The sequence below is a fragment of the Euleptes europaea genome, chromosome 11 (genome assembly GCF_029931775.1).
Source record: "Euleptes europaea isolate rEulEur1 chromosome 11, rEulEur1.hap1, whole genome shotgun sequence".
In the NCBI taxonomy this organism is placed as follows: domain Eukaryota; kingdom Metazoa; phylum Chordata; class Lepidosauria; order Squamata; family Sphaerodactylidae; genus Euleptes; species Euleptes europaea.
In genome coordinates, this window is record NC_079322.1 from 244,700 (window position 1) to 270,785 (window position 26,086).

At 45.5% G+C, this 26,086-nt stretch overlaps 1 protein-coding gene across 1 annotated transcript in view; it reads left to right on the top strand.

Annotated features, from left to right (window-relative positions):
* The window catches only part of TMEM245 (transmembrane protein 245), an 81,574-nt gene extending 58,100 nt beyond the window's left edge, over positions 1-23,474 (top strand). Inside the window, exons 14-17 of the mRNA XM_056857835.1 lie at positions 5,630-5,730; positions 8,250-8,424; positions 12,452-12,646; positions 23,410-23,474. Of these exons, the coding sequence (XP_056713813.1) occupies positions 5,630-5,730; positions 8,250-8,424; positions 12,452-12,646; positions 23,410-23,455 (517 nt within the window). The 3' untranslated portion in view covers positions 23,456-23,474. The remainder of the gene's footprint in view (positions 1-5,629; positions 5,731-8,249; positions 8,425-12,451; positions 12,647-23,409) is intronic.
* The last annotated feature ends 2,612 nt before the right edge of the window (positions 23,475-26,086 follow it).

The following is a 26,086-nucleotide window of genomic DNA, read 5'->3' on the forward strand; positions in this document are numbered from 1 at the left end:
ATATGTTTCCCACAAGCCTAAGGAATGGATCATAACTGCTGCATCATGTTGTGATGTACCCTTTTCTGCTTCAGAGAGAGAAGAGAAATTGGGAAAGGTTTTGAGCAGTGGAAAGAAGAATGAAAGGGCATTTGAACTGAGGATGTGTAGGCTTATCTACATGATAGATTTGTGCCGTCATTACCAGATTTTACTCGAGAAGTGCGTTAATGTCCCCAGTTAATGGTGCTGTTAATGCTGTTTGACACTTGCAGTAATGAGTAGCTTATTGATCATTGATTTCCAGATGTTATCTGCTTTGCAACCTATTTCAGCTCATTTGACGGGGGAGGAGCTAGAACTCATTCAGTCAGTCAGTTAAAATTTATTTTGATACAAAATCAGCTCCAGAAGATTAACAAATAATTAAAATAAAAGTAAACTCATTTAATGTGACAAATATGAAACAGTAAGTATAAATTGGGAGGGGCACAAGGAAAAATAAAGCCCTCCCCCATCAACCAGGCAGAGTTGCTAGGACTTAGCCACTTTCGTATCCCGCCCACCCACTCATAGTTTCTGGGCATCCCCCAGTTAGGGCCGTGGGCAGAGCTTGGGAAGGACCAATGAGCTGGCTGGATTATAAAGCAGCCTCCTGCGTTCATCTGCTTCTGCAGACCAAATGCTTTCTTGGAACCCCGCTGTTTTTGAGAGGTATATTTATCCTGAGATAAGAACATTCCTAAGTCTGGTGTGGCTTATCCAAAAGTGCTGGCTGCATTGCAGAAGATGGGGAAGGAAAGATCGAGTGATTCCTGCAATCAGATTTCCTGGTCACCTTTCTTGAAGCTTGAGCTCCTGTGTGAATTACATTTTCTAGCTACCTAGCTTTGGGTAGCGTCAGTTCCAGCACCCATAAACTGTCTGTTCCATCTGAGGTCCAGGCAAAATCAGAAGTGTTCAGATATCTGAAAAAGGCCTTGCCCCCCCAACCATTTTCTAATTACATGTATTTGTTCATGTTTTGGCATCCTTTACAATTTATATCTGGCCTACTTCCAGGCCTTCAGGCTGGAAGTTTCATTCCTAACGTTGTCGATGTGCTAAGCATTTTGCTCAGATTGAATTATCTAGTGGAAGAGAGGAAAGGGGGGTTTATTTTAGGCCCTTATGAATTTTGCCTGGTGGGAAGGAGGGCAGACAATCGGTCCCCCGCCATGAGTGTGGAGATTCTTCCCCTGTCCCTACCACCTTCTTTTTCAGGTTACTTCTCTTGTCCCTTGCTTTTGGTCTGAATCTGGCTGTTGGTCTAGTCCCAGCCTCATCTCTGGCTGTCTGATGTGGGATTAGCTTTGTGGGTTTTTTCACAGGAAGGGAGTGGAGGTGAGAGAAACCCAGCCACGGAAGCAGAGCAGGAGCTCCTGTCTGGTCTCTTGATGATTTGCTGTATGTTTTCAGGAAGGCCACAGTTTCCTAGAGCTTCCTGAAGCTGCTCCTGCCTTTTCTTAAGAAACCAGTAAAATTATTTGCTTCATTTGTACCCCACCTTTCTCCCCAAGGGGATCCAAAGCAGCTTCCACCATTCTCCTTTCTTTCATTTGATCCTCACAGCAACTCTATGAGGTAGGTTAGCCTGAGTGTGTGTGACTGGCTTAAAGTTACCTAGTGAGCTTCCATGGTAGAGAGGGGATTCAAACCTGGGTCTCCCAGATGCTAGTCTGACACTTTAACCACTGCACCATGCTGGCTTTTGAAGTCACGCAAAAACCACTCTCATGGGCAGGTGAAACTTGTGTATACACACCAACCCACACACCCTTGCCATACGTGTGCGTCCATACACTGTTTCTGTCTACCAAGCAGTCAGGTCATGTAGAAAGACAGGCTTTATGAACTGGTGTGTCTGATAGAAGCCCTATTCAGACTTAGAGCTGACACAAGGGGTGGAGGGTCCTATGGAATCATTCACACTCTCCCTGGCCCATGTCCTCTGCTCTGCTGCCCCCTGTCTGGTTTCAGCATTTTGTGTAGACTATCAGCAGACCGGGTTCAAGTGGAACCAGACCCATTCCTAAACCAGGCCTGGTATTGTTTAAACAGGAGGAACAATGGCCATTCCAAACACCAAAGCGGAGTGTGGGAGAGGGGAAGGCTGCATGCAGCCCCACAGCCTTCCCCAGCTTCCTTGCGTGCTAGTTTCAGTCAGGTGTCAATCTGAGCCACAAAGAGGGGAAGCTTGCGTGCATGTTAACATGAAATGGGAAATGTGCATGATTGTGTAATGAGCATGCCTGTATGAAAGACTGCATGGCCCTCAGTTCAGTTTGCTCTGTGGACTTAGTGGAAGTATTGCATACCCAACACCAGAATGAATGCATCTGGTGTGTTTCAGCTTTTGAAATGGGTACAGAGGAGTTGATCAAGGAAATGCCTTGAGCTGGGGGACCAAAAGGAAGCCTCGTGTGCTGATCCGCCAGATCAGCGGTCCCCAGCATGGCGCCTGTGGGTGGCATGGCACGAGCCAAAACCTGATGCCCACCAGGTGTTTTTAGAAACTGGGCCGGGCCAGGTGGGGCTTTTGCCCTGTAAGGCTTTGATTGGTCATTGGAGATTTGGTTGGCTTGCAGATTTTTAAAAATGTTGTTTTGGTGGCATCTGCCACCACAGCACAGGGATCTTCACTGTGTGATTGAAAGTAAGCTGTGGCAGCCATCTTCTGGCTGACTCCTCCTCCTGTGGCAGCCATTTTCTGGCTGCGCCGACCATACTATGTCAGAATTCCATAGGTGCCCTCAGACTTAAAATGTTTGGGGACCCCTGCACTCAATATTTGCCATTCAATACAGTTTGTCTGTGTTGGTGTGTAAGAACAGCAGTGAGTTACTGGTGCTGTATTTTGAGTGTTTTGCTCGTGTGGTGGTTGGAGAGCAGGGAGGTGATGGGCCATTGACGAGCTCTAACCTGTAAACCAATGGTTCGGGAGATGACTGTTCCTTCTTCTGTGTTGCTGTCTTTATGTCTGTAAAAATCCCACACCCTAGAGTGCGTTGCTCTTCATGCTTACTGGGCAGCATCTAACCGGCCTCGTTTCCCTACCCAAACGGAGCAGAGATCCTTGAATCTGCGCATCTCTGCCGGCTGCATGCTCACCTTTTGCCTGAGCCATTGCCCTCTCCCTCAGTGGCATGTTCTTCTCTCCCCGAATGCTCCACCAGACCCTTCTTCCCTGAAGCTTCCATTCTGCTTGCTCTGGTGGGGATATTGCACATTACTAAGTTGCATGTTGTCACGGCCTCAGTGCAATTTAGTGTGTGCGATATTTTCACGTGAGTGCATGCACACGGGTATGGCTGTGGCTTAAAGTTACTGCAGGTTGGTGGGGTTCAATTAGTTGCGAAAAAGCCTACACCCATACCGGTATTTTGGCTTGGGACTTGTTCGCCAGCATCCTGATTCTCGTGCCAGTTTTCTGTCTGAGAAAATGTTATTGCTTTTTTCATTTTCTTCATCCACCAATATAAATCACAAAAAAATTAAGCAAAATTGACAGATAATAGATAATCGTAATATTAACTTTAAAAATTAGCTTATGAAACTGTCTGAGATTCATTATGCTAACTCAAAATTGCCCACAGATTCTAGAGCAGGGGTGTCAAACTCAATTGTTACGAGGGCTGGGTATGACATAAATGTCACTTGGTCGGGCCAGGCCTCGCCAGCCCAGGTCAGAGGGGGTGTGGGAGGGGGTGGCTGCCCCGGCTGGCTCTCAAGGGGCTGGATCTGGGCCCCGAGCCTTATGTTTGACACCCCTGTGCTAGAGGGTTGGATGCAAACTGAACTTAATTTTAATTACCGAAATCAGTTAGGATTACTGTTCATAATTGGAGCAGGCTACTGCAGTCCTGAAATAAACAGTGGAACATGATGATGATGATGATGATGATGATGATGAAAATGATCTGATGATGCAATCAACAGAGGAAACAACTTGACTTCCGGCATATGAAGGTTTAAAAGAAATAATATGCTGAGGAAACCACTGTGGATGTTTGACTGGAATGTTCACATCATTTGATTGGTCATCTTAAATGATGTTGAGAATTTGCATGTGATTGGATGTTTTTTCAGTGCCACCGAATTGCCTAATTAGCCCCGGGTATGACCAGCAGCGCTTGTATGTTGTCTCAAAATGCATTGTGTAGATGTGTGTGTCCATATTCATAAGCAAGTTTAAGCAGGTATTGAAGGGGTGAGGAGTTTGAATTTTTGTTTTGATGGTTTAATTCTAACAATAGGATATGAGAATTTTTCTTGGCCTAAATCATGGACCTCTGTTTCTGATGCTTCCTTGGATACCCAAGCTAAAGTCGCACATGCTTTTGTGAAAATGTCCTTGACATTTCCCTGAGGAAAGCAACTTTTCAGATAGCATTAAAAAATATATGCTGAAGCTTAAGTGACTTTAGCCTAGTTCTTACTGAGACAATAAATCAGTGTTGAGAAATTATCACTTCTGACTGTGGAATTTTACTCCATTAAAAAAAATTCTCTTCACATAGAAATGTAAACTAGAACACTTTCCCTCCCAATACATGCTAGCTTTCTTTGTGAATTGCACTTTTGTATGGAGTATTCAGTCACTCGCGGCCCTCTGTAGCCCTGACTCAGTAAGGCCGTGTGTGGGCTGGCTCTGTTGAATTCATGTTCTTAAAAGGCAAGAGTCTGTCTGGGAATGTAGCTCCATGTGCCGTGCAGCCTATTTGAGCGGCAATTACTGTAAGCAATAAAGGTTTCTCTTTGATACATATAGAAAAGTTCGTGTATCAGCAATGCTCCTTTTTTGAACACATCCAGATGGTTTCATGAGCATAGCCAGCAGGAATAGAACTTCCCTAACAAACAATCCAGCAGGCTTCCTTGAGCATTTTGCTGAAATTGTAGAACGTTTTAGTTGCTGCACTTTGCTGGTGTCCTAGTTTTTTCCTTTTTCTCCAAAATGAGCCAGGGAAAGTTTTTTAATTTCTTTGTATTGTAAGTAACTGAAATATCTTCAGATGTGACACAAATTCCAAATGATGCTGATGATGAGAAAAGCTGTAGACGTCCTGATTATGGAGTGCTCTGTAGGATGTTCGTTAACCTAAAGATGTCAGAAGCTCTACAGATATGATCAGAGGAGGAGGAGGCCTCAAATAAGTGCAGCAAACAGGAAATGAATATGAGAATGTACTGCATAGGGGGAAGGGTCCTTGAAATGGCAAAATGTTAGAGTATCCAAATGTGACAGTGCATGAAACCTTGTTTGGAAAACATGCTACAGTAGGGTGTCTGTGCCCCAGACAGCCGACATCTTTCTTTCCTTTTGTTAAACTGTCTCTGAGTTTGAATTTAACAGAGCAATCGTCAGTCCTTGCATTTTGGCCTTTATGTAGAGATTACTGCCACCATACCACGGTGCACGTGTTCTGCTACTACATTAGGAATCTCAAATTCTTGTGTCCAGAAAGCAAATCGCCACAAAAAGAATTATTAGCATTGTGTTTAGATCCTTAAGGAACTAGTGTGCTTGCTTGTTTATAACTCCTTTGAAGACACACATGAAAATCAGACTGTAAATTTGACTAGGAGTCTTTTTTTTTAATCCTTCTAGAGGTGTATTTGATGCGTCCCTCAAAATGGCTGGGTTTTATGGACTGTACACCTGGCTGACTCACACCATCTTTGGAATTAACATTGTCTTCATTCCCTCAGGTGAGAACTAAAAGCGATGCTGTGGGGGGTGTTTTTAATAGGGATTGGCATAGTTACCTCTTTTAGTAGTGGATATTTTTAGCACAGGATTTTGTATAGATGCATGGGGGAAGGAATGGGGTACCGTATTTTTCGCTCCATAAGATGCACTTTTTTCCTCCTCAAAAGTGAGGGGAAATGTCTGTGCGTCTTATGGAGTGAATGCCAGCTGTGTGCGTCGGGACGGCGCGAGGCAGCGTACCCCGGGCCGACGGCCAGCTGGGAGGCGGGCGGGGCACACAGAGCCGGCTGGACGCGTGCGCGTCAGCACAAGCCGGCGTTCCCCGCCTCGACGGCCAGCTGGGAGGCGGGTGGGGTGCACAGAGCTGGCTGGGCACGTGCGCCGGCTTGCACCGTCCCGACGCGCACGTACCCAGCCAGCTCTGTGCGACACCGCCCGCCTCCCGGTTGGCCATCGGGGCGGGGAACGCCGGCTCGCGCTGTCCCGACGCTCACGTGCCCAGCCGGCTCTGTGCGGCCCCCCCGCCTCTCAGCTGGCCATCGGAGCGGGGAATGGCGGCTCGCGCCGTCCTGACGCACACGCACCCAGCCGGCTCTGTACGACCCCGCCTGCCTCCTAGCTGGCCGTCGGAGCGGGGAACGGCGGCTCGCGCCGTCCTGACGCACGTGCGCCCAGCCGGCTCTGTGTGACCCCACCCACCTCCCAGCTGGCCGTCGGGACGGGGAACGCCTGGTCGCGCTGTCCCGATGCGCACGCGCCCAGCCGGCTCTGTGCGACCCCTCCCACCTCTCAGCTGGCCATCGGAGCGGGGAACGGCGGCTCGCGCCATCCCGACGCGCATGCGCCCAGCTGGCTCTGTGCGACCCTGCCTGCCTCCCAGCTGGCCGTCGGGACGGGAAACGCCGGCTCGCGCCTTCCCAACGCGCATGCGCCCAGCCGGCATTCACTCCATAAGACAAGTTTTTACAGGAGGAAAACAAGATTTTTTCTTGTTTTCCTCCTCTAAAACCTAGGTGCGTCTTATGGTCAGGTGCGTCCTATGGAGCGAAAAATACGGTAGATCAGAGAGTTCTGTTTACCATTCTGGAAACACACTTGCATCCTGCTTAATACACTAAAAATATTTCTTCCTCTCCTGAGACTAATTTCTATGTATACTACTGGTAAGTGGAATAAAATGAATAAAATAAATAATGAATAAAATTGCTAGGGATTCCCAAAGTGACAGTCATAAAAACATATACTTAATAAATCAGTCTTCTTTTACAGACTTTATTTCTGCAGATGTAAATGTTGGTTACATTTTCACAATTGTTGAGCTAGAAAGAAAAATGCTGTTCTTTTTTGTTTTTAAAAACTGTTTGCTAACAAGGTGGCTTGATATAAATCAAGGCAATTTATATCACCAAGGAAAAGGTCAGATGTAAATTATTTATGTAAATTTTTCCTGTTATTTAGATGCTTCCTAAATTTAAGATCACGCTAATTGTTGCTATAACCGTTAAAACACATCAGTTTAAAATGAAATTCTTAATGCAATGTCTAGAGAATTAAGTGTATATAAGTTTCTCTGCTATATGCCTGCAAATGAGGCTGAACTTGTTATGGCTGCTCCCGAACTGATTTTATTGATATTTTAAGGCGCCTGGTTTTATTGTAAATATTTACAATATGTAATATGAATGGTTTTAAACTGCTGTCAGCTGCTCTGAGCCTGGTTTTGGCCAGGAAAGGGCGGCCCTTCTGAAATAAACTAAACTAAACGTATTTATACTGCATTAGAAAATGCAATACATTGTGTATTTTAGGTACCTTACTGTTGATGACCCCAGATTGGTGGTAGTATCTTTTGTGGCCTGTAGCCATGTCGACCCCGCCCCAATAACCCATCTCAGTCATAGTAAGAGCTGGTTGGAGGTCCAGAGTGAGCCCCCCCACACACACAGTTTTCCAGCCATAGGATAAATTCATGACCTGTATGATGGTTTCCCCAGAGTCCATTCTTTAAAAAGAAACAGCATCTTTTCATAAGAGGGTCATAGGTTCTGTTATAAGAGTATAAAAGCACCAGAAACAGCTAAAACGATTTTCAGTGACATTAATTCATCAGGCAAGAGCACAGAATGAGTAAAATATTCTGGTGAAAAACATAGAGGCCTTTGAAAGAAAAATCACTAACTCCCCCCCACACACACACATACACACACACACACTAATTCAATAAATGTGAGCACATAGTATGGTGTCATCTTCTCCAGATTATTTGTCTCCATCGTTGGTTCCTGACCCAGTAGTGTTCAAGTTCAAGATGTAGTCCACTTAGAAATTTTCTTGATTTAAAAATTCTGAAAGGCACAAGGTGTTAGAAAACTTTCTAATCTCCATTCAAACAACCCTGTAGGTGTAAATGCAATGGTGTGCTTAGAAAGGAGTGTAAATTCTGGTACGAATTCATTTCTAGTGGAATAACTGTGTCTTAAAATTCAGATTTCTAACGGCCTGTCTTGTTCATCCTTAGCGCTGGCAGCACTGCTTGGAGTTGTCCCCTTTTTGGGAACATATTGGGCAGCCGTACCTGCAGTTCTAGACCTCTGGCTTGTACAAGGAGAAGGATGCAAAGCTCTGCTCCTCTTGGTGTGCCATCTGTTGCCAACGTATTTCGTAGACACAGCAATTTATTCTGATATATCAGGGTAAATATTTCAAAATAGCTTTCTATCTGTATTGGGAAAGGCCCTGCTGAAATATTAATAATGCCTGTAAGACTAATCCTGTTCCTGTTTCCAAATCAGAGTGCTTGTGTGCCCCAAAGCACATTGGCAAAATGAATAAACAGCGGCCCCACTAACACTCGACCCCAGGGAGATTTTTAACATATGCCTGTCTATTTCTGAGGGCACAAAATATAAACTTTACCATGGACAAAGTAACACGCCTGTTGTTACCAGCCAAGATATATAACAGATGAAAATCATGTGAACAGCAGGGAACCTGCTCGATAAAGGCAGTGCATATTTAGCACTTACAGATGAATACAAATAACAGCTAAATACAAAATGATGTAAACTTTCAGTTACAGCTCTACCACAAGGGCAGAGTCTCTGGGGTGGCTGATACCTTTGCAGCGACCTGACACTTCAGCGAGTGGTAAAGCATTTACCCTAGCCAAGAAGAAAGGTTGGCGAAAAATTGGGATTGTTAGAAAAGTAAAATCACTTGTCCAACAGAAAAAAGGGGGCTGAGAAGCCCCCCAAAAGGGGGGAATGTTTCCATGCATCTAAATTGATAGCCTCCTGATCTAATCTCCTCAGTGATCCCAAAGCCTTTTTTTTTTTTTAACAGAAGAGAAGGACAAATTAAATTCAACAGCTTATCCTCCATTAATTTATCCCAAGACGATCTATGGGAGTCAAAGTGAGTCCATCTTAATAGTTCTGGTAGGGACTCAAAGTGGTGTGGTTAAGAGTGGTGGTTTGGAGCGGTGAACTTTGATCTGGAGAACCGGGTTTGATTCCCCAACTCCTCCACATGAGCGGCGGAGGCTAGTCTGGTGAACTGGATTTGTTTCCTCACTCCTCCACATGAAGCCAGCTGGGTGACCTTGGGCAGGTTACAGTTCTGTTAAAACTTTCTCAGCCCCACCTACCTCGCAGGGTGTCTGTTGTGGGGAGGGGAAAGGAAGGTGATTGTAAGCCTGTTACGGAGAATGCTGGGGGTCTCCAATAATTAATGGGGGAATTAGTTTATTGGAGACAAATTTGAGCACTAACGAGAGGCTTATTTTAAAGAGTTCTTTGATCTATGTTTCACGAGGGCTGAGCAAACCAAAGGAATAAACGATGCAGGAAGCAAATTAAACAGTAAAACAGGCAGTCTTTATTAAGTGGAATAAAGGGGGTACACACACACAGAAAGCAAGAAAACAAATCACACACACGCACAGATTCCTAATAGGGATAGGGCAATTGGAAATCATAGCTACCATCCGATGGCAGGAAGATGTTCCAAGGAGAATGGCTGCAGCCAGGAGTCAGCAAAGGAAAAGATAGCCCGCACCAACAGCTTGGGGCAAAACGCTTGGATCCAGTAAAACGCTTGGCAAATGGCCACTGTGAGGGTAGCAATACTTCTAGTGAGGCAGAGGGTGACTCACCAGGCAGGTGGTCTTGGGGCACAAAGGTAAAAATTGTTCCTCAAGAGAGGGGGAGTTCCAGGGAGAAAGGCAGGGTGCGGAGTTGATGAGATTATTGATAGTTGTCAAGTATCGGCTGATTGTGATATTGAGCAGCTATCAGGAACTAGAAGGGGTGAGGGAGGATGAGGAGGATTTGGGTGAGGGGATTAGCCTGGTCCCAGAGTATCCCAGGGACGGAATTCAAGGAGCAGCCGTACCTGCAGGGGAGCACCATTGTCCTCTTGCTCAGGTCGTCAGGCAGATCTTGATAGGACAGCCACATTGCTGGTTATGCAAAACGTCTCGATGTTCTGTCCATTGTCTGGATGAGCTGTTCTTTTGAGGGTTAGCTCAGGGTGGGGTAGCAGGCCAGTCCAGAGGTCAGTGCTTTCCCTCCGCTGTGCAACCACATCCAAGAGGGATTCCAGTTCCCTTCCTTGTCCGGATCCATATTGCTGCTTGCCATGTATGCAAAGTCCTGCTGGCTCCATACAGCTTGGTCCGGGGTAGTGTCTGGGTTGCTTCCATCTTTGGTCACCTGTGGTGTGGGCGCTCTGCATAGTCCCTCAGCTCTACATAGTCCATGTGTGCATGAATAGGAGAAGTCCAGATATGGGAGGATGGGGTCACAAGCCGGTTTGAGTCTCCCTTAAGTGGTAGAGAAAGTCGGCATATAAAAAACAATTCTTCCTCCTCTTCCTCTCCTTCTTCCTCCTCCTTCTCCGCCGCCGCCCAAGCCATAAGAGAAATTTGAGTGCACCCAGTTTCCAGCAGTAAATTAGAATTTGAAATGCATTTAGGAGCTCGCTGAAGAGTATGCAGGAATGAAACCTGCACAGCCTCCAGTCTAACTGGAGTTCCTGATATGCAAACTGAGGCTCTATATGTGGACATGATTTTGCTTGATAGATCTCCAAAACCATCAGAATAGATTGACCCCCAGATTGGAAAAAGAACCTCGTGATAGCAGCTAAATGAGCTTTCATTCCTTCCAAAGCATGGTTGAGATGAGTAGACCGGGTATTGGAAACTGTAAAATGAAATCCAAGATAACAAAATGAGTGTACTGGCTCAATCAGATGCCCTTTAATTATCCAGGATGGCCTGGCTTTTCAGTATATACCCCCTTTCTGAAAAGCTGAAATCTTTGATTTACTACAATTAATAACCAACTGGTTATCCTGGCAAAAAATAGTCATAGCACAAAGTACACAGTTCAGCCATGCTCTCATACAAGATTATAGCAGCCTTGTCTGCATACAGTAAAATTGGCAGATGATGAATATTCCGTTTAGGAAGATGGAAATTACTGTGATTTAGCTTGGGAGAGTGTGTAAATACAAATGAAAAAGATCTGGGGCCAAAATACAGCCCTGTCGAATATTCATTACTAGAATTAGCTTGGAATACTTTCCAGTGACGGGGCATCTAACCCTTACAAAAGATGTAAAATACAAAGGTTTAATTAGAAATAGTAGTCTTGGTGACATGTATAACTGTTCCAATTTGCTCCACAGACGCAAATGAGAAATTGAATCAAATGCAGCACGTAAATCAATAAAAGCGGCATATTGCTTCCTACTAAGAGAAATATGCTTATCTGCCAAAAAGGAAAGAGTATAAGCACAATGGAGCATAGAGAAACCTTCCTGAAAACCAATTTGTTCTGGACCAATTACAGAATTTTTTTTCATCCACTGATGTAGTCTTAGCTTGAAATGTGCCACGTATAATTTCCCAGGAATTGAAAGTAAACTGGTGGGGCGATAATTAGATGGTAGGTTAAACTGTCCCTTTTTATGGACAGGAACGATTATGGTTTGACGCCATATATCTGGAATTTCCCCCCAAATTATCAATGACAGAGAATACAGCTGCTAAAATAGGGGCCCACCTAAAAAGCTCAGCAGGGGGCCGGGCTGGGGCCCTTCCTTGCTTTCAGTTCTGCCAGAAGGGCAGACATTTCCTTTATAGTAACCGTCTTTAATTATAACAGCTTTCTGCCTGGTGGCCCCTCTCCTCCGATTATAAATTTGGGTCATTTAGAAAGATGGGATCCTGTAAGATCCCTCTGAACGTCTTTTGCCTTGAAAACACCACCAGGGGTTGCCATAAGTTGGCTGTGACTTGACGACCAAAAAAAAAAAGTATATATCCGCTTCAAACCTCTTTAATCCATTTTTTCATAGACAAAGGCAGTCTAAAAATATTTTAATAAAAATATTCTATGTGCAGATCTTCCTTTGAAGTGGCCCGTTGCCTAGCTTTCACAGAATTTCTCACCAGAGCATGTAAATGTTAACAGTTACAACAAGACATTGACATATGAAGGTACCTTCAACAGCTTTTTCGATTGCACGCTCTCATTTTCTTGAATGTTAGTAACAGAGCTAATGTATTGGGAAATAGCCCTTGATTTAATGCTTCTGAAAATACACTGTAAACAAATGCTAATTTTTATATTCCATATAGTCTTCAAGAACAGCAGCATGTTCGGCTAGAATATGAAAACTGTAGCATTTTAATTTGGTGTGTTGCAATTACAGAGGCGGACATCCATACCTGACTGGTCTTGCTGTAGCTGGTGGAGCGTACTACCTAGGTCTAGAAGGAGCCATCATCGGACCCATCCTTCTCTGCATTCTGGTGGTTGCCTCTAACATCTACAGCGCCATGCTTGTAAGCCCAACAACCTCATTGCCCACCCCACCACAAATGTCTTGGCCTTTGCAAATATACAGGTAAGCTGCTACCATTGTTGTCACAAATTACCGCCCCCTGAAAAACATGTTAATTTGCAGCAGTTCTCATACTGTGGGTGGGCCCTTTGGTACAGGCAGCCAGGCACTTTGGGGGAAAGGGTCATGTAACAGGCAGAGCCAGACACAGTTTCTTCAGAGCAGCAGAGGTTTAGCATCTCAGCCGCCCAAAATATTATGGGAACTGTAAAAGCTGCAACAAGGCAGGGAACTTCCGACCACATCAACTCTTACCCCTTCTTCACTGGCTTATTTTAGTTGAGAACAAGGCCAGTGTTAAATCAGGGCCCAGTCCACAGATCTTTACATGACTTATCTAAGTGCTGCATATATACGTTTGTGCGAGGATTCTAAATGTCTGCCTGTTGAAGAGGTGGCTGCCTCTGGGTTGGGAGACTCCAAAGCAGAGTAAGTTTAGAGAGGGCAACCAAAGAGACCAACTGTGTGCAACTGGCCATAAAAAAGAGGAAGTATTTTTACAATAACATAGACTTAAAGGTAAAGGTCCCCTGTGCAAGCACCGGGTCATTCCTGACCCATGGGGTGACGTCACATCCCGACGTTTCCTAGGCAGACTTTGTTTACAGGGTGGTTTGCCAGTGCCTTCCCCAGTCATCTTCCCTTTACCCCCAGCAAGCTGGGTACTCATTTTACCGACCTCGGAAGGATGGAAGGCTGAGTCAACCTTGAGCCGGCTACCTGAAACCAACTTCTGTTGGGATCGAACTCAGGTCGTGAGCAGAGCTTGGACTGCAGTACTGCAGCTTAACACTCTGCGCCACGGGGCTCTTACATAGACTTATGTACCAAATATCTATGCACCACCTGTGGCAATTAACATGCGAAGACCAAAGCTCCATCCTCTCTCCATATACCCTCAAAAAGCCTACGAGGCAATAGTTCTCCCCCACTGTTGAAATTCAGAGGCATTCCACACTGAATGGAGTATGGATCCTCCATTTAATCATCACAGCTTATAGTCATTGATAGACCTCTACACTGTGACTTTGTCTATCCCGTGTCTCTTCCACAGAACTGTGCTAGCTGCTTCCAGGCTCAAGGCAAAAAGCTGGTTATTACTTTTGTTAATAACACCCCCCCCCCCATCTTCCAGTAATGACCACCACAACAAATTCATTTTGCTTCATTTCAAGTTCCTTTCCCTTCTTTGTCTTCTAAAGATCCAACTGCTTCCTTGGCTTTCTGCCATCTGTTGTTTGTTGTTCAAATGTGTTTCACAATATACTCCACCATTTTTTATTTTTTTGCTTGACTGACTTACTTTGTTCTCTCTCTCCCTCCCCCCCCCCCCACCCCAGTATTGAACTCATATGGGCAAGGCTTCCACTAGGAAACCTTCTTGTCTTTTATAGCTTTCCTTGACTCATCTTTTTCAGTTCACACCTTTCCTAATTTGGGGTGTGCATTCCCTCTGCGCTTCTGTTGTAGTAATTTTTAAATACGTTCCTGGAGAACTGGAGAAGTGAGCTGTGTCTCACGAAAGCTAACAGAAATTTTGTTAGTCTTTAAGGTAGGGCTGTGCAAAAAAAAACAACGGTAAATTTCATGTTCGGGTTTATTGGGCCCAATTTTTTTCAGGAAACCTAGAATAAGCCGAATTCCATACCAGTAAATATGGGCATTCGGCTTATTTTCAGGTTTCCCGAAAAAATTCAACCTACACTTGTAATGTGGGAACCCTTCCTTAAGAACTCAATTTCCCATAATTAACAGCAACCTTGCAATCGACCATGAGGGAGGAAGGAAGCAGACCGGCAGCCATTACTGACAACAAGTAATGCCTGGGGGCATTTTTGGAGGTAGAACCCCCAAATCCACAGCGTAGCTTGAAGGGACTCTCCTTGCACAACCCCCGGAGTTTGGTGAAGATTGTGTCAGGGGGTCTGATTTTATGGGGTCCGGAAGGGGCTGACCCATTCCTCTATAGACAACCGTTGCAAACTTCGTAATGATTGTCTATGGACGAGGGGGCAACCCCTTCAGAACCCCATAAAATCGTACCCCCTGACCCAATCTTCACCAAACTTTGGGGTTTATGCAAGGACAGTCCCTTCAAGCTATGCTGTGAATTTGGGGGCTCTGCCTCAAAAAATGACACACACCCCAGGACCCGGAAAAAGCCGAATAATTATTTGCCTATTCGGCTTCAGCTTTCTCTCCAGGTTTGTGCATTTGGTAAACTTGAACTGGAAATTTACCGAAATGGCTAATTTCGGGTTTATTTTCGGTTTGGGTTTATCGATATGCACCCGCCTGCTTTAAGGTGCTACTGGACTCTTTCCTTTTTCTACTGGAGAACCTTTGGTTAGTACTGATGATAGATTATTTTCAGGCAGCTTTTTCGCTCCGTCTCGCCTAATTCTTCGCCATGCTCCAGCTCCAATGGCTTTCATACATGCAGGTTCCATGACTCTCAGGCTAGCCTTTTTGAGAGGTTGAGGGGGAGCCTCCTTCCTTTTTGATCAGCAGAAAAGCTGGTTGGATCAAGGGCTACAGTTTCTCGTTGTATACAGATTAATCCCAAGTCATTCAAGATGGCCCAGAGAATTTGCTTTTTCAGGACCCTCTCTAATGACTCACCAAGAGGGACTGTGAAGCTTCAGCCTCTCCGGAGAGGAAATTTAAAGGCAGCAAGACAACCACTCTTGCTTAATCACATGCTTTGGTTTATCACAGTAGAAATTGCCCCACACAGAACACTGCTCCAATCAAAAGCAGCTAACACCCTAACCCACCACTATATCTTCCTCCCCATAAAGAGAGTTCCCTCTTTAAAACCCTCCTTTATATCTCAAAAGTGAGTGAGTGGCCATGGTTGTGCATTTCTTCCCAAATCTCTGTTTTATGTGGCAGAAACAGCTGGTGGGGCAGGGTTAGAGGGCATTTCAGAGTAATAAAGTTTAAGTAATGCAGTAAAAGTAAGAGCCCCGTGGCGCAGAGTGGTCAGCTGCAGTACTGCAGTCCAAAGCTCTTCTCACGACCTGAGTTCGATCCCAATGGAAGTTGGTTTCAGGTAGCCGGCTCAAGGTTGACTCAGTCCTCCATCCTTTTGAGGTCGGTAAAATGAGGACCCAGCTTTCTGGGGGTAAAGGGAAGATGACTGGGGAAGGCACTGGCAAACCACCCCGTAAACAGAAGTCTGCCTAGTAAACGTCAGGATGTGACGTCACCCCATGGGTCAGGAATGACCCGGTGCTTGCACAGGGAACCTTTACTTTTTAATGCAGTAAAGCTTCTAGATGGGGGGGGGGGGTTGAGAAATCCTTAAAAGAGAGGAGGGAACTTGGCCTTTCTTGACCTTCCTGTCATGGCGAGGGGGCGGCAGGTGAGCTGTAGATCTGTAGTTTGATGGAGAAATTATGCTTTACTTAAAAAAAGAAAGGTTTTATTCAGCATTCATGTATTATTGTTTGTGCTACATGCAGTTCTCTTTACCCTATATTCCTGTTTTTGTATTAGAAACTTTCTTCTAAGAACATGGTGCCCTAGCAAAAGAGAGAGTTTACTTTTCCTGTATCTTCTGCTAGAGACAAGTCCGCAGTGACAGTTGTCCTTGCTTTGTTACCTTTATTGCCCATTCTCTCTTGCTTCTCCTCCCTTCTCGGCTCAGAGGGACAAAGGGCATCTTCATGATGGGTGTTTCCTTTTCCTCTTAGCTCGGGAGGCAGGATTTAATATTTAAATTTTTCCTGGCTTCTGAGGGTAAATGCTCCCTATGGCCAGTTCTATTTCCTGCCTTGATCGGGAGAGCAGCCTTTCATAGCTCTCAGCTGCATAGGATTAGAAAAGTCTTATCTTTACTCTTTAATCTATATCTTCTTATCTATCCTATTATCTATTTCTCATCTAATACTATTCTTTCTAGTTTTCTGTCCATAGGAGTTATAGAAGGGATAGTTTTAGTTAGCAGGATCCCTTCCCGCCAAAACAAAATGGCCGATCGGCAAGGAGATAATTTTATTGCATCAGCTGATCTAGATCCTAGCCTACTAACGGCTTTGCCTCTACCATCCGAGGCCATCCACCCCTCTACAAGTCAGCAGATTGACTTGAGGGCAAAAACAAAAAGAAAAAATGGCACAGACAGCGGAGGAAAGCGCAAATGGGCCGTCTCGGCCGGCAACAAGCGTGCAAAATGCCGCGTAGAGGCAGCCTGCTCTGCAGCCACGCCGAATGGAAGCGGTAAAAAGTCCGTGGCGGCGGGCGGTGCAAAGAGTTCAGCAGCGCCTGCTGCTCCTTCCTCTAAGCGCTTTCGGGCGCACAGCCTGGAGACTGGCGGCTCGCCTTTGTCTCAAACTACCCCGATTTTGGGCGCGGATCACGCAATGGCGCCGGACGCCCAGTCCCAACAACTGCTCAGGGAGCAGACCCAAGAGGCCGGCGGCTCGCACGTGGCTCATGTCGTTTCGTCCTTAGGCGGCTCGCCTCTGAATCAAGGACGGGAAGCGACAGCGGAGACTTCGCCTAATGGTAGGATCTCCCTTCCCCCGTTGCAAGGCTAACATTTCTTAAAGCAGAGCTCTCTGCCCTTATTAGGGATGCCTTCACGGAGGGTTTGAGAGCGGCTCAACCTATCCCAATTCCAAATTTCCCTCATTGCTACCCAACCCAGGGAATGATTAGTCAGGGAACGCTTAACCAGACCTGTGCCAACATGGGATCTCATTCAAGCCAGGTTATTACAGGGAATGAGGCTGGTACCTCCATTGGGGAGGGCAGATGGCCCACCAAAGCAGCCCTTAAGGACAGTTCTGTCCAACAAACTATGCAAGGGAAAGAGAATGATGATTCTGTGTACTCAAAGGATGATAATAATGAAAGGGAAGACGAACAATTCAGTTCAGATCGGGAAGATATCATTGAACAGCCTAAACAGTCCAGAGTCTTCAACACAAGGAATTTCCTCTATTACTATCAAAGACACTGGCTGCACTTGATCTTTCAGATGACACTGAATCAAACACTCAGAGAAAAAAGGGAACAACAGAGTTTTTCCACATGCATGACACCCCTGATAAAGTAGTACCAGTACCAGAGTACTTTCTATCACTCATAAAGTCAGAATGGGAGAAACCTATGGCCTCCAAACAATGGCCTATAACATCAAAGAAATTGTACAACTTAGATCAGAACACATCAGACATACTCAAGGTTCCCCCGGTGGAAACACCGGTCACTACACTACACACATCAGACCTGGTTACAGAGGAAGACCAGACATTGATCAGGGATCCTGCTGATAGAAAGGCAGAGCTAGCATGCAAAAAATCCCACGAGGCTTCAGCCTTGACAATCAAGGCATCAGTGACATCAGCACTGGTTTCCAGAGCTGCTATAATATGGGCCAGAAAATTAACACAGCTCATTCCACAGGAGGAAAAACAAGCCTGTGAGGGAGTGACCAGACTTTTAAGAGCAGTATCCTTCCTGGCCGACTCAACATTAGACACTATGACATACGCAGCCAGGGCCATGGCAACCACAGCAGCCGCTAGGAGAGCCCTTTGGCTACGCCCATGGCAAGTGACACACAGATCAAAATCTGTTTTAATGGGTTTCCCCTATCAAGGAAAAAGACTGTTTGGAGACAAGTTAGACCCCATATTGGTGGAAACCAAAGATAAAAAGAAAGCATTACCCAAGAGCCTCCAAAAAGAATTCAGAAATACCTCAACCTACACTCCATTTCGGACTTACCACACACTGCAAAGATATAGGCCAGACCAACGTAGAGGGCAATGGAACCAGAACCATAACTCCTTTCGTAGAGGAGGAAGGTTTAATAGAGGAGCAAAATTCCACACATTCCAAGGCGACAAAGGGAATAAACCCGGCCGCCAAACAAAACAATGACACCACACTACAACCTGTGGGAGGAAGGCTCAATCTTGATCAACCACAATGGTCAACCTCCCAACCAGACCAATGGATACTCAATACAATAACGCAGGGCTACCAAATAGAATTCTCCCGCATCCCAACAAACAGACTGGTAACATCACCAACATCCAAAAACAAGGACAAACTTCAGAGAACCGCACAGGCAATACAACATCTGTTGGATATAGCAGCTATAGAAACAGTGCCCCTATCGGAACGCTCATTGGGAATCTATTCAGTATTCTTCACAGTTCCCAAAAAAGATGGAGGATGGAGAGCCATCCTAGATCTGAAGTTTCTGAACAGATTTATCCCACTGAGACATTTCCGAATGGAGACACTAAAGTCAATCACAGAGGCACTAAGACCCATGGACTTTCTAACGTCCATAGACCTCACAGAAGCGTACCTGCATATTCTCATATATCCACAACGTCGCCGATTCCTGAGGTTCCTATATCAAGGATCACACTACCAGTTCAGGGCCCTCCCCTTGGGGTTAACATCAGCCCCAAGGGTATTCACCAAAGTACTAGTTACTCTGGTAGCAGACCTGCGCAAAGAGGGAATAAGAATACATCCCTATTTAGACAACATACTGATATGTGCAGCTTCAAGACAACAAAGCGCTCTACACACGCAATTAGTGATAGAAAAATTGACAACACACGGATTCCTTATCAATTTCAAAAAGAGCAAATTAATCCCCTCAACGACTGACTCATTTAGGGGCAGAGATAGACACTCAACAGAACACACTATTTCTCACAAGAGAAAAAATCAATCTCATCTCGTCTCTAGCAAAAAAGATTTACATTGCCAGGTCATCAAAACTTATGTCCCTTGCCAAATTACAGGGTCACATGCTGGCATGCATACCCACTGTCCAATGGGCTCGACTCCATGCGAGACCCTTACAATGGCTTCTCAGACCCTACCAACAGGATATACAAAGGAAAAGGGATATCAACATCCTCCTCTCCAAAGAAGCCAAGAGCAGCCTACTATGGTGGTCACACCAAGACAACCTGTCAAAGGGCCTCAGATACATCTACCCTGTTCCAGAACAGATCTACACAGACGCTTGCACGACAGGGTGGGGGGCCACATTTCACACACACATAGCCCAAGGCACCTGTACACCCCAGGAGCAGAAATTACACATAAACGCCTTGGAGATCAGAGCGATTTACAGAGCCTTACAGAGCTTCAAACAACAAGTTCAGGGCAAGGACATACTGATCAGGACAGACAATGTATCCGCCAAGGCACATTTAAACAAACGGGGGATCCAGATCATCAATCCTTCACAAGGAAGTGCTACCAATCCTACAATGGGCAGAATCCAATCTAACATCACTCTCTGCAGAGCACATACAGGGAGTGACCAATGTGCAGGCAGATTGGCTCAGTAGGGAGACACTCAGCGAGACAGAATGGTCTCTACATCCAGACATATTCCACCTTATCACACAGAGATTCGGAACACCGATAGTAGACCTGTTTGCAAACAGTACGAACCACCAGCTTCCACGTTACTTCTCCAGATACAAACAAGTAGGGGCGGAACAGACAGATGCACTGACAGCACCCTGGCCCAAGGGAATGTTATACGCCTTCCCACCCCTTCCACTCATTCCAAGAGTGCTAAGGAGGATTCAAACATTGAAGGCACATGTCTTGTTCATAGCACCGTATTGGCCCAGACGCCCATGGTTCCCCACATTAATACAGATGTCACACAACCATCTCTGGAGACTTCCAGATTCTCCGGACCTACTGATACAGGGACCAGTTTGCCATCCCGATCCAGGATGGTACAAAATGACCGTTTGGGTATTGAAAGGGGAAGATTGTACAGGTTAGGTTACACCGAAGACATAATTAATACTATTCAGGCCGCACGCAGACCCTCCACACAGAGAATTTATAATTCAACCTGGAGGGCATTCACCAGATGGTGCAGACGCAAAAATATCAACCCAATCAAACCTTGAACACTAGGCATTCTCTCCTTTTTGCAAGAGGGTCACAGAATCGGTTTAGCCACATCCACACTGAAAAGACAGCTAGCATCCATAGCCACTATCGTTCCAAGAGTAGCAGGGTATAAAGTGACCAAACATCCTCACATAAAATCATTCCAGAGAGGCATGACTATTATCGCTCCTCCTGTAAGACACAGGTTTCCCACCTGGAGCCTACATGCCGTACTCACTGCACTCACAAAACCGCCAATCGAACCTCTTGCAAAGGTCAGTTTAAAATGGTTAAGGTTGAAGGTACTGTTTCTCACTGCTGTAACTTCAGCACGTAGAGTCTCGGAGATAGGAGCCCTATCGGTTAGACCAGGACTGATCACATTTCACAAGGACAAGGTGGTACTTAGACACGACCACTCATTCATTCCAAAGTGCAACACAAAATTCCATAGAGAGCAGGACATAGTACTCCCATCATTCTGTCCCAATCCAAAAACACCTATGGAAAAGACATGGCACTTACTAGATCTCCGGAAAGCCTTACATATATTCATGTCTAGAACAAAGGACATCAGAACATCTGAATCACTATTCACCAACATTTCACAACCAAAAAAGGGTAAACCCATGTCGAAGGCGTCTATCAGTCGCACCATTGCCTCATGTATAAAAACGGCATATAAGGAAAGCAAATTACCTGTACCCGGAGGCATAACTGCCCATTCAGTTCGAAGCACGGCCACCTCAACTGCCTTCGACAGACAGGCTCCCATTGAAGAGATTTGTAAGGCTGCCACATGGTCGTCTGTGTCTACCTTTGTAAGACACTACAAGTTAAACCTTTTGTTAGCATACGGGCCTGCCCCCCCCTCCCGGACGGGATCTGGCAACCCGCTGTGCTGACACTTGACTACTCCGCTGGCCGTGCGCCCGCCCCAAACGCTATGGGACGGCCGCTGCGCGCTCCGTCGTCACGCACTCGGCCGCTCCAACGAGCGCCGTGCAGCTAGCAGCTAGGAAGCAGATACGGGAGCAGCCTCCGGTGAACCAGAGGGAAGCCATGTTCCAGTATAGGCTCTATTCCAGCTGCAGCCATGTCAGAAGAGTCAGAATGTCAGGAAGTCAGTGTCAAGCACCCCCCCCCTTGCAACATCCACTGCTTAATGGGCCATCAGCAGCAGTCCAGATGAGTCATTCCTCCACATCAGCAGCAGCGGCCCCAGGACTTTTGCACAGATCGCTACCATTGTTCCTGAATGTAAATCTCATCAGCAGAGAGATTCCAGCTCATCACGGGTGCTACAGTCATTGGCATTAGAATAGATTTCTAAATTCTCACTACTCCGCCCCGGCAGCCACAGATTAATCCTTTTGTCACCTTTTGCCACCTGGGAACCTAGGAGGGGTGCAACCCCTCTCCCCGCCCCCAGAAAAACAGTATAACTGGGGGACCCCAAGCCCATTATGTCATCTTAGGTCTTTCCTGGCACCTTTGCCGTTACTCTGTTGGTTTGGTTTTGCGCAGCCTAGCCACGCTCCCTCCCGTCTTGCTGGTCAAGTCTACGGGAACCCCTGCCCCCATTTCGGTCTTCCTTTTCAATCTGTTATTAGCCTACGTGAAATTGGACAACACCTCGTCTAGATATGGTAAATATTTGATCAACGCTCTCCTGCCACATTGGCAAACGTCTCTGTACTACTCTCTGTTATTTCTTAGCCTCTCTGTATGTTTGTGTTGCACCATTTGAATGCTTGAAGACATAAACACTGTTTAATTTGGAATCCTTTGTCTGTCTTTATTCAAAGTCTCATTAAACGGATTCTGGTAGAGTTGAGTGCGATCTCGCTATAAAAATACATAGTTACCAATTGCTAAGCTAATTTCCCCAATTAAAGAGCAATTCGGGTAACACTTTACTCATCTGCAGATGCCACATTTGGTAGACGAGTGTTGCAGAGCATACTACAGGACAGCTAACCCTCCCAGGGCGTGGACAGCTCTTGTACGTCCCATCATGAAGATGCCCTTTGTCCCTCTGAGCCGAGAAAGAGCCTTGGCTACTTACCGTGAAGGCTTCTTCTGCTCAGAGGGACGAAAGGCATCTTGCCCTCCCAGACGTCTGTTACTAGTTGAGTTATAGTATTACAGTTAGTTGAAGTTCAGGTTTGTGTATTTAACATGTCAGTTCAGAAATACCAGTTCCAGTATAATACCACATGTTTTTCTTAGCTTTTTTTACTAACTCTAAGGCTTGGAAAGTTTTGTAACTGGCCATAGGGGGTGTTTACCCTCAGAAGCCAGGAAAAATTCAAATATTAAATCCTGCCTCCCGAGCTAAGAGGAAAAGGAAACACCCATCATGAAGATGCCTTTCGTCCCTCTGAGCAGAAGAAGCCTTCACGGTAAGTAGCCAAGGCTCTTTCTCTTCAGGCATCCGCGCTGTTGGCCAGGATACTATATCCCCGGCGGGAGAGGGCTGAGTTTTTAATGGGATGAGACTTTTACTGGATATGCCTATCTTGATTAATGGTCATTGGTTATATGCAAATGTACTGGTCTCTCTGTCGTTATGATGTCAGAATCTCTATAATTGCCTAAACTGTGCTTTGAATCTTTGTAACTCCTGTGAATTCCTTTGGGTGTCAGGCACTTGATTAATCAATAAAAGTAGTAGTTTTTTCTAGAACAGTAGTAGTTTTTTCTATTTGTTGTTAACTGGGTGTAGTGGGCTCCTTTCGTTGGAGTTTAAATTTCCGCATCATGTTTGAGATGAAGTATAGCCTGGAGATGAAATAGTCTTATACCTCTTTATTTTTGTCAACGGAGGGTATTGTGGCCTCAATTGCCCTTGTTTCTTTTAGGCAATCAAGAGAGACTCCCGAAGAACTGAAAATTGCCACAGAGTGACAGATGCAGCATTTCTTCTCTCCCTGTTTCCTCTGAGAATCCTGAACTCAGGAGAGCCGTGGCTTTTGGTCCCCGTCTCCAGCTGTACCTACGGACAGCACTGAAGCAGCATCCACTTATAAGCATAACCATTGAAACAATAATGTTGTCGTAGGTCGTTCCGTACTTTGCCTTTGCCAGGCGGACTTGTCTATTATCCATAGTTTGCTTATTATCCAAACCGACCCAGGATTTGGAGGCTTGGTTTGCCAATCTGTATTTCCCTCCCACAAAATCTTTGAGTCAAGTTTTTTTGCCTGTTGAAATTTTCTAGTGTGGTTATTTATATTTTTGGTTCTATAGATTACTAGATTTTGAAAGTTAAAATCCCACCTCTCTTACCCTTAGAATACTCACTTTGTCACAAGGAGATATGTTTTTGTACAGCTGTTATGCCTTTAAAGCCTAGCATCTGTCCAAGTCAAGTATAGTTTTGAGCTGGGCTTTGAAGAATATCTTAATGGTTGCTTTGTTTAAACCAATGACGCTTTTGGTTTGTGTGCCAGCAATACTGACCTCGTGCACGGGCTGTGTAGCCAAGGGCGTGGTGGGTATGTTATGTTCAGTATGATATGGGAGGATGTTTGTTCAGAACAACTTTGTTGCTTTTCCATACAATTTTAGTTTTGGCAAATCGTTACACAGATGTATTTGGAAAAATGTATCTATGGGGGGGGAGGGGAGGGATGGATGAATCCTGGTGGGCAAGTGGATATTCAGTGCCCCCCTTGGGGGGCTATGACTGTAAGAGGACATGCTGCATGAAATTGTCTTAGACTTTCATGGGGCGGGGGTGCCTTCCTGCTGGACTTGAGAATATGCACTGCCACATCAGTCACATGGGTGGGGTCCTGACCTGGGTGGAGATCCTGCTTTAAGCCCTTGCTGGGGCAGTGTGCTCCTTGGCCGGCCAGCATCCCCCGTGATGCCTTCTCCTTGGCCCTCTGTGGTGCCTGCTTATACGGTTCAGTTATAAGTGCTTCTCTATAGTTGAATTCTTCTAGTTTGTCGATTTGTTGTCATAATGAAGTGAAGTGTTTGTTCTTCATTGTCCCTTAGTGTCCAGTGTCTGGGACCTTCTGCTGCTGTGCCTGGCCCACCCAGCTCTATGAGGCTGGTACTGAAACCTGCCTTGGCCTTTTTGCACGTGCCTTAAAGGACTGGGCTTGCAGCCCACCATCCTGCTAACCAAAACTAGGGTTGCCAACAGAACTGGAGAAAAAGTCTTATCCCTCTAATAAAGACTTAATCAGATGTTAGTACCAGGTGATGTTTACTTCTGGACCATGAAAAGATTCACCTGCGCAATACCCACACATTAAGCACCTATTAACCGGGCAGGGCATTTTTCTCCAGGCCTGTTGGCAATCGATCCAGGACAGTGGCTGCTTTGGCCACCTTGAGAACACCACCTCTTTCTTGAGAAAAGATTATGTGTTCTCTGTTTTCATTTCAACCATATTTGTTCATTTAAATTGTATTGTGGTTCTTTTTTTTAAGTTGCTTTGGGTCTCTGTTAAAAATTCTCAACTAAATAAAGTATTTAAATCAGACCTCAATGCAACAAAGTCAAAACGGACAGTGCATTAAAAAAATTGGGCAGATTTACTAGGGTGTTTAAATATTGTCAGGGCGCTGAACTAATATTAAAATATTAATTACTATTTTATTAATATTAATTTAAATCAATCGTGGGAAGAATTCCAATCAGGACTGCGAGGAAAGGTTTAAGCCTCCACATCCCATGCCACACTATTGTTCTGAAACATCCCCAGGGAGGTTTGTAGAAAACGGCACCACAATCACAATTGGAATCCCCCCACCTTGTGCTCCATCTGCGGAACTTCGAGCATCAATATCACTCATTTATTGTGGTGAAAAGACCAGTTCAGCACAGACTTTAAAACTCTACAACGTTCAGTTTTCCCCACATGAAATGTACAAAAACTTCGAGCATCACACGTAGATCTTTCCCCAGACCTCACCTGTGGAGTAATGGCCATACGGCAAAATGGTAGTTTCAGAGGGCAGGCCGTGTCTGTCTGCAGTAGAGGAGCTAGATTTGAGTCCAGAACCACCTTAGAGACCAATAAGATTTTTGGGGTATGAGCTATTGAGAATCAAAGCTCCCTTTGTCAGATACCATAGTGATGAAGGGAGCTTTGACTCTTGAAAGCTTATACCTGAAAATCTTGTTGGTCTCTAAGGAGCTGCTGGACTTGACTCTAGCAGTCCTATGGCATAAGAGAGTCCTAATGTCCACCTCTGTCCTCAGTGGGTATGGACGGATGCAGGAAGCGGAAGGCCTGGGCATTCCCGTCTTGCGTATTACTTCTGCTCTGTCAAGGAACACCGTCTCAGAGCTTATGTTTGTCGACTGCAGGGAGGGGAAGTGAGGGGAGGGTGTGTGGGAAGCACACCCCCAGACTGTCTGCTCTCTGAACTTCCCTGGTACAGTAGCTGAGTGCATTCCGAGATGGGAGGGAACGGGACTCTGTTATGCTGTGTGGTTGTCCCTTTGTAGGTGTTGCACCTGCAGTAGGCCGGATTGAGCCTTAGGGGCGTAAGGAACAAAATGACTAATGTACAAAT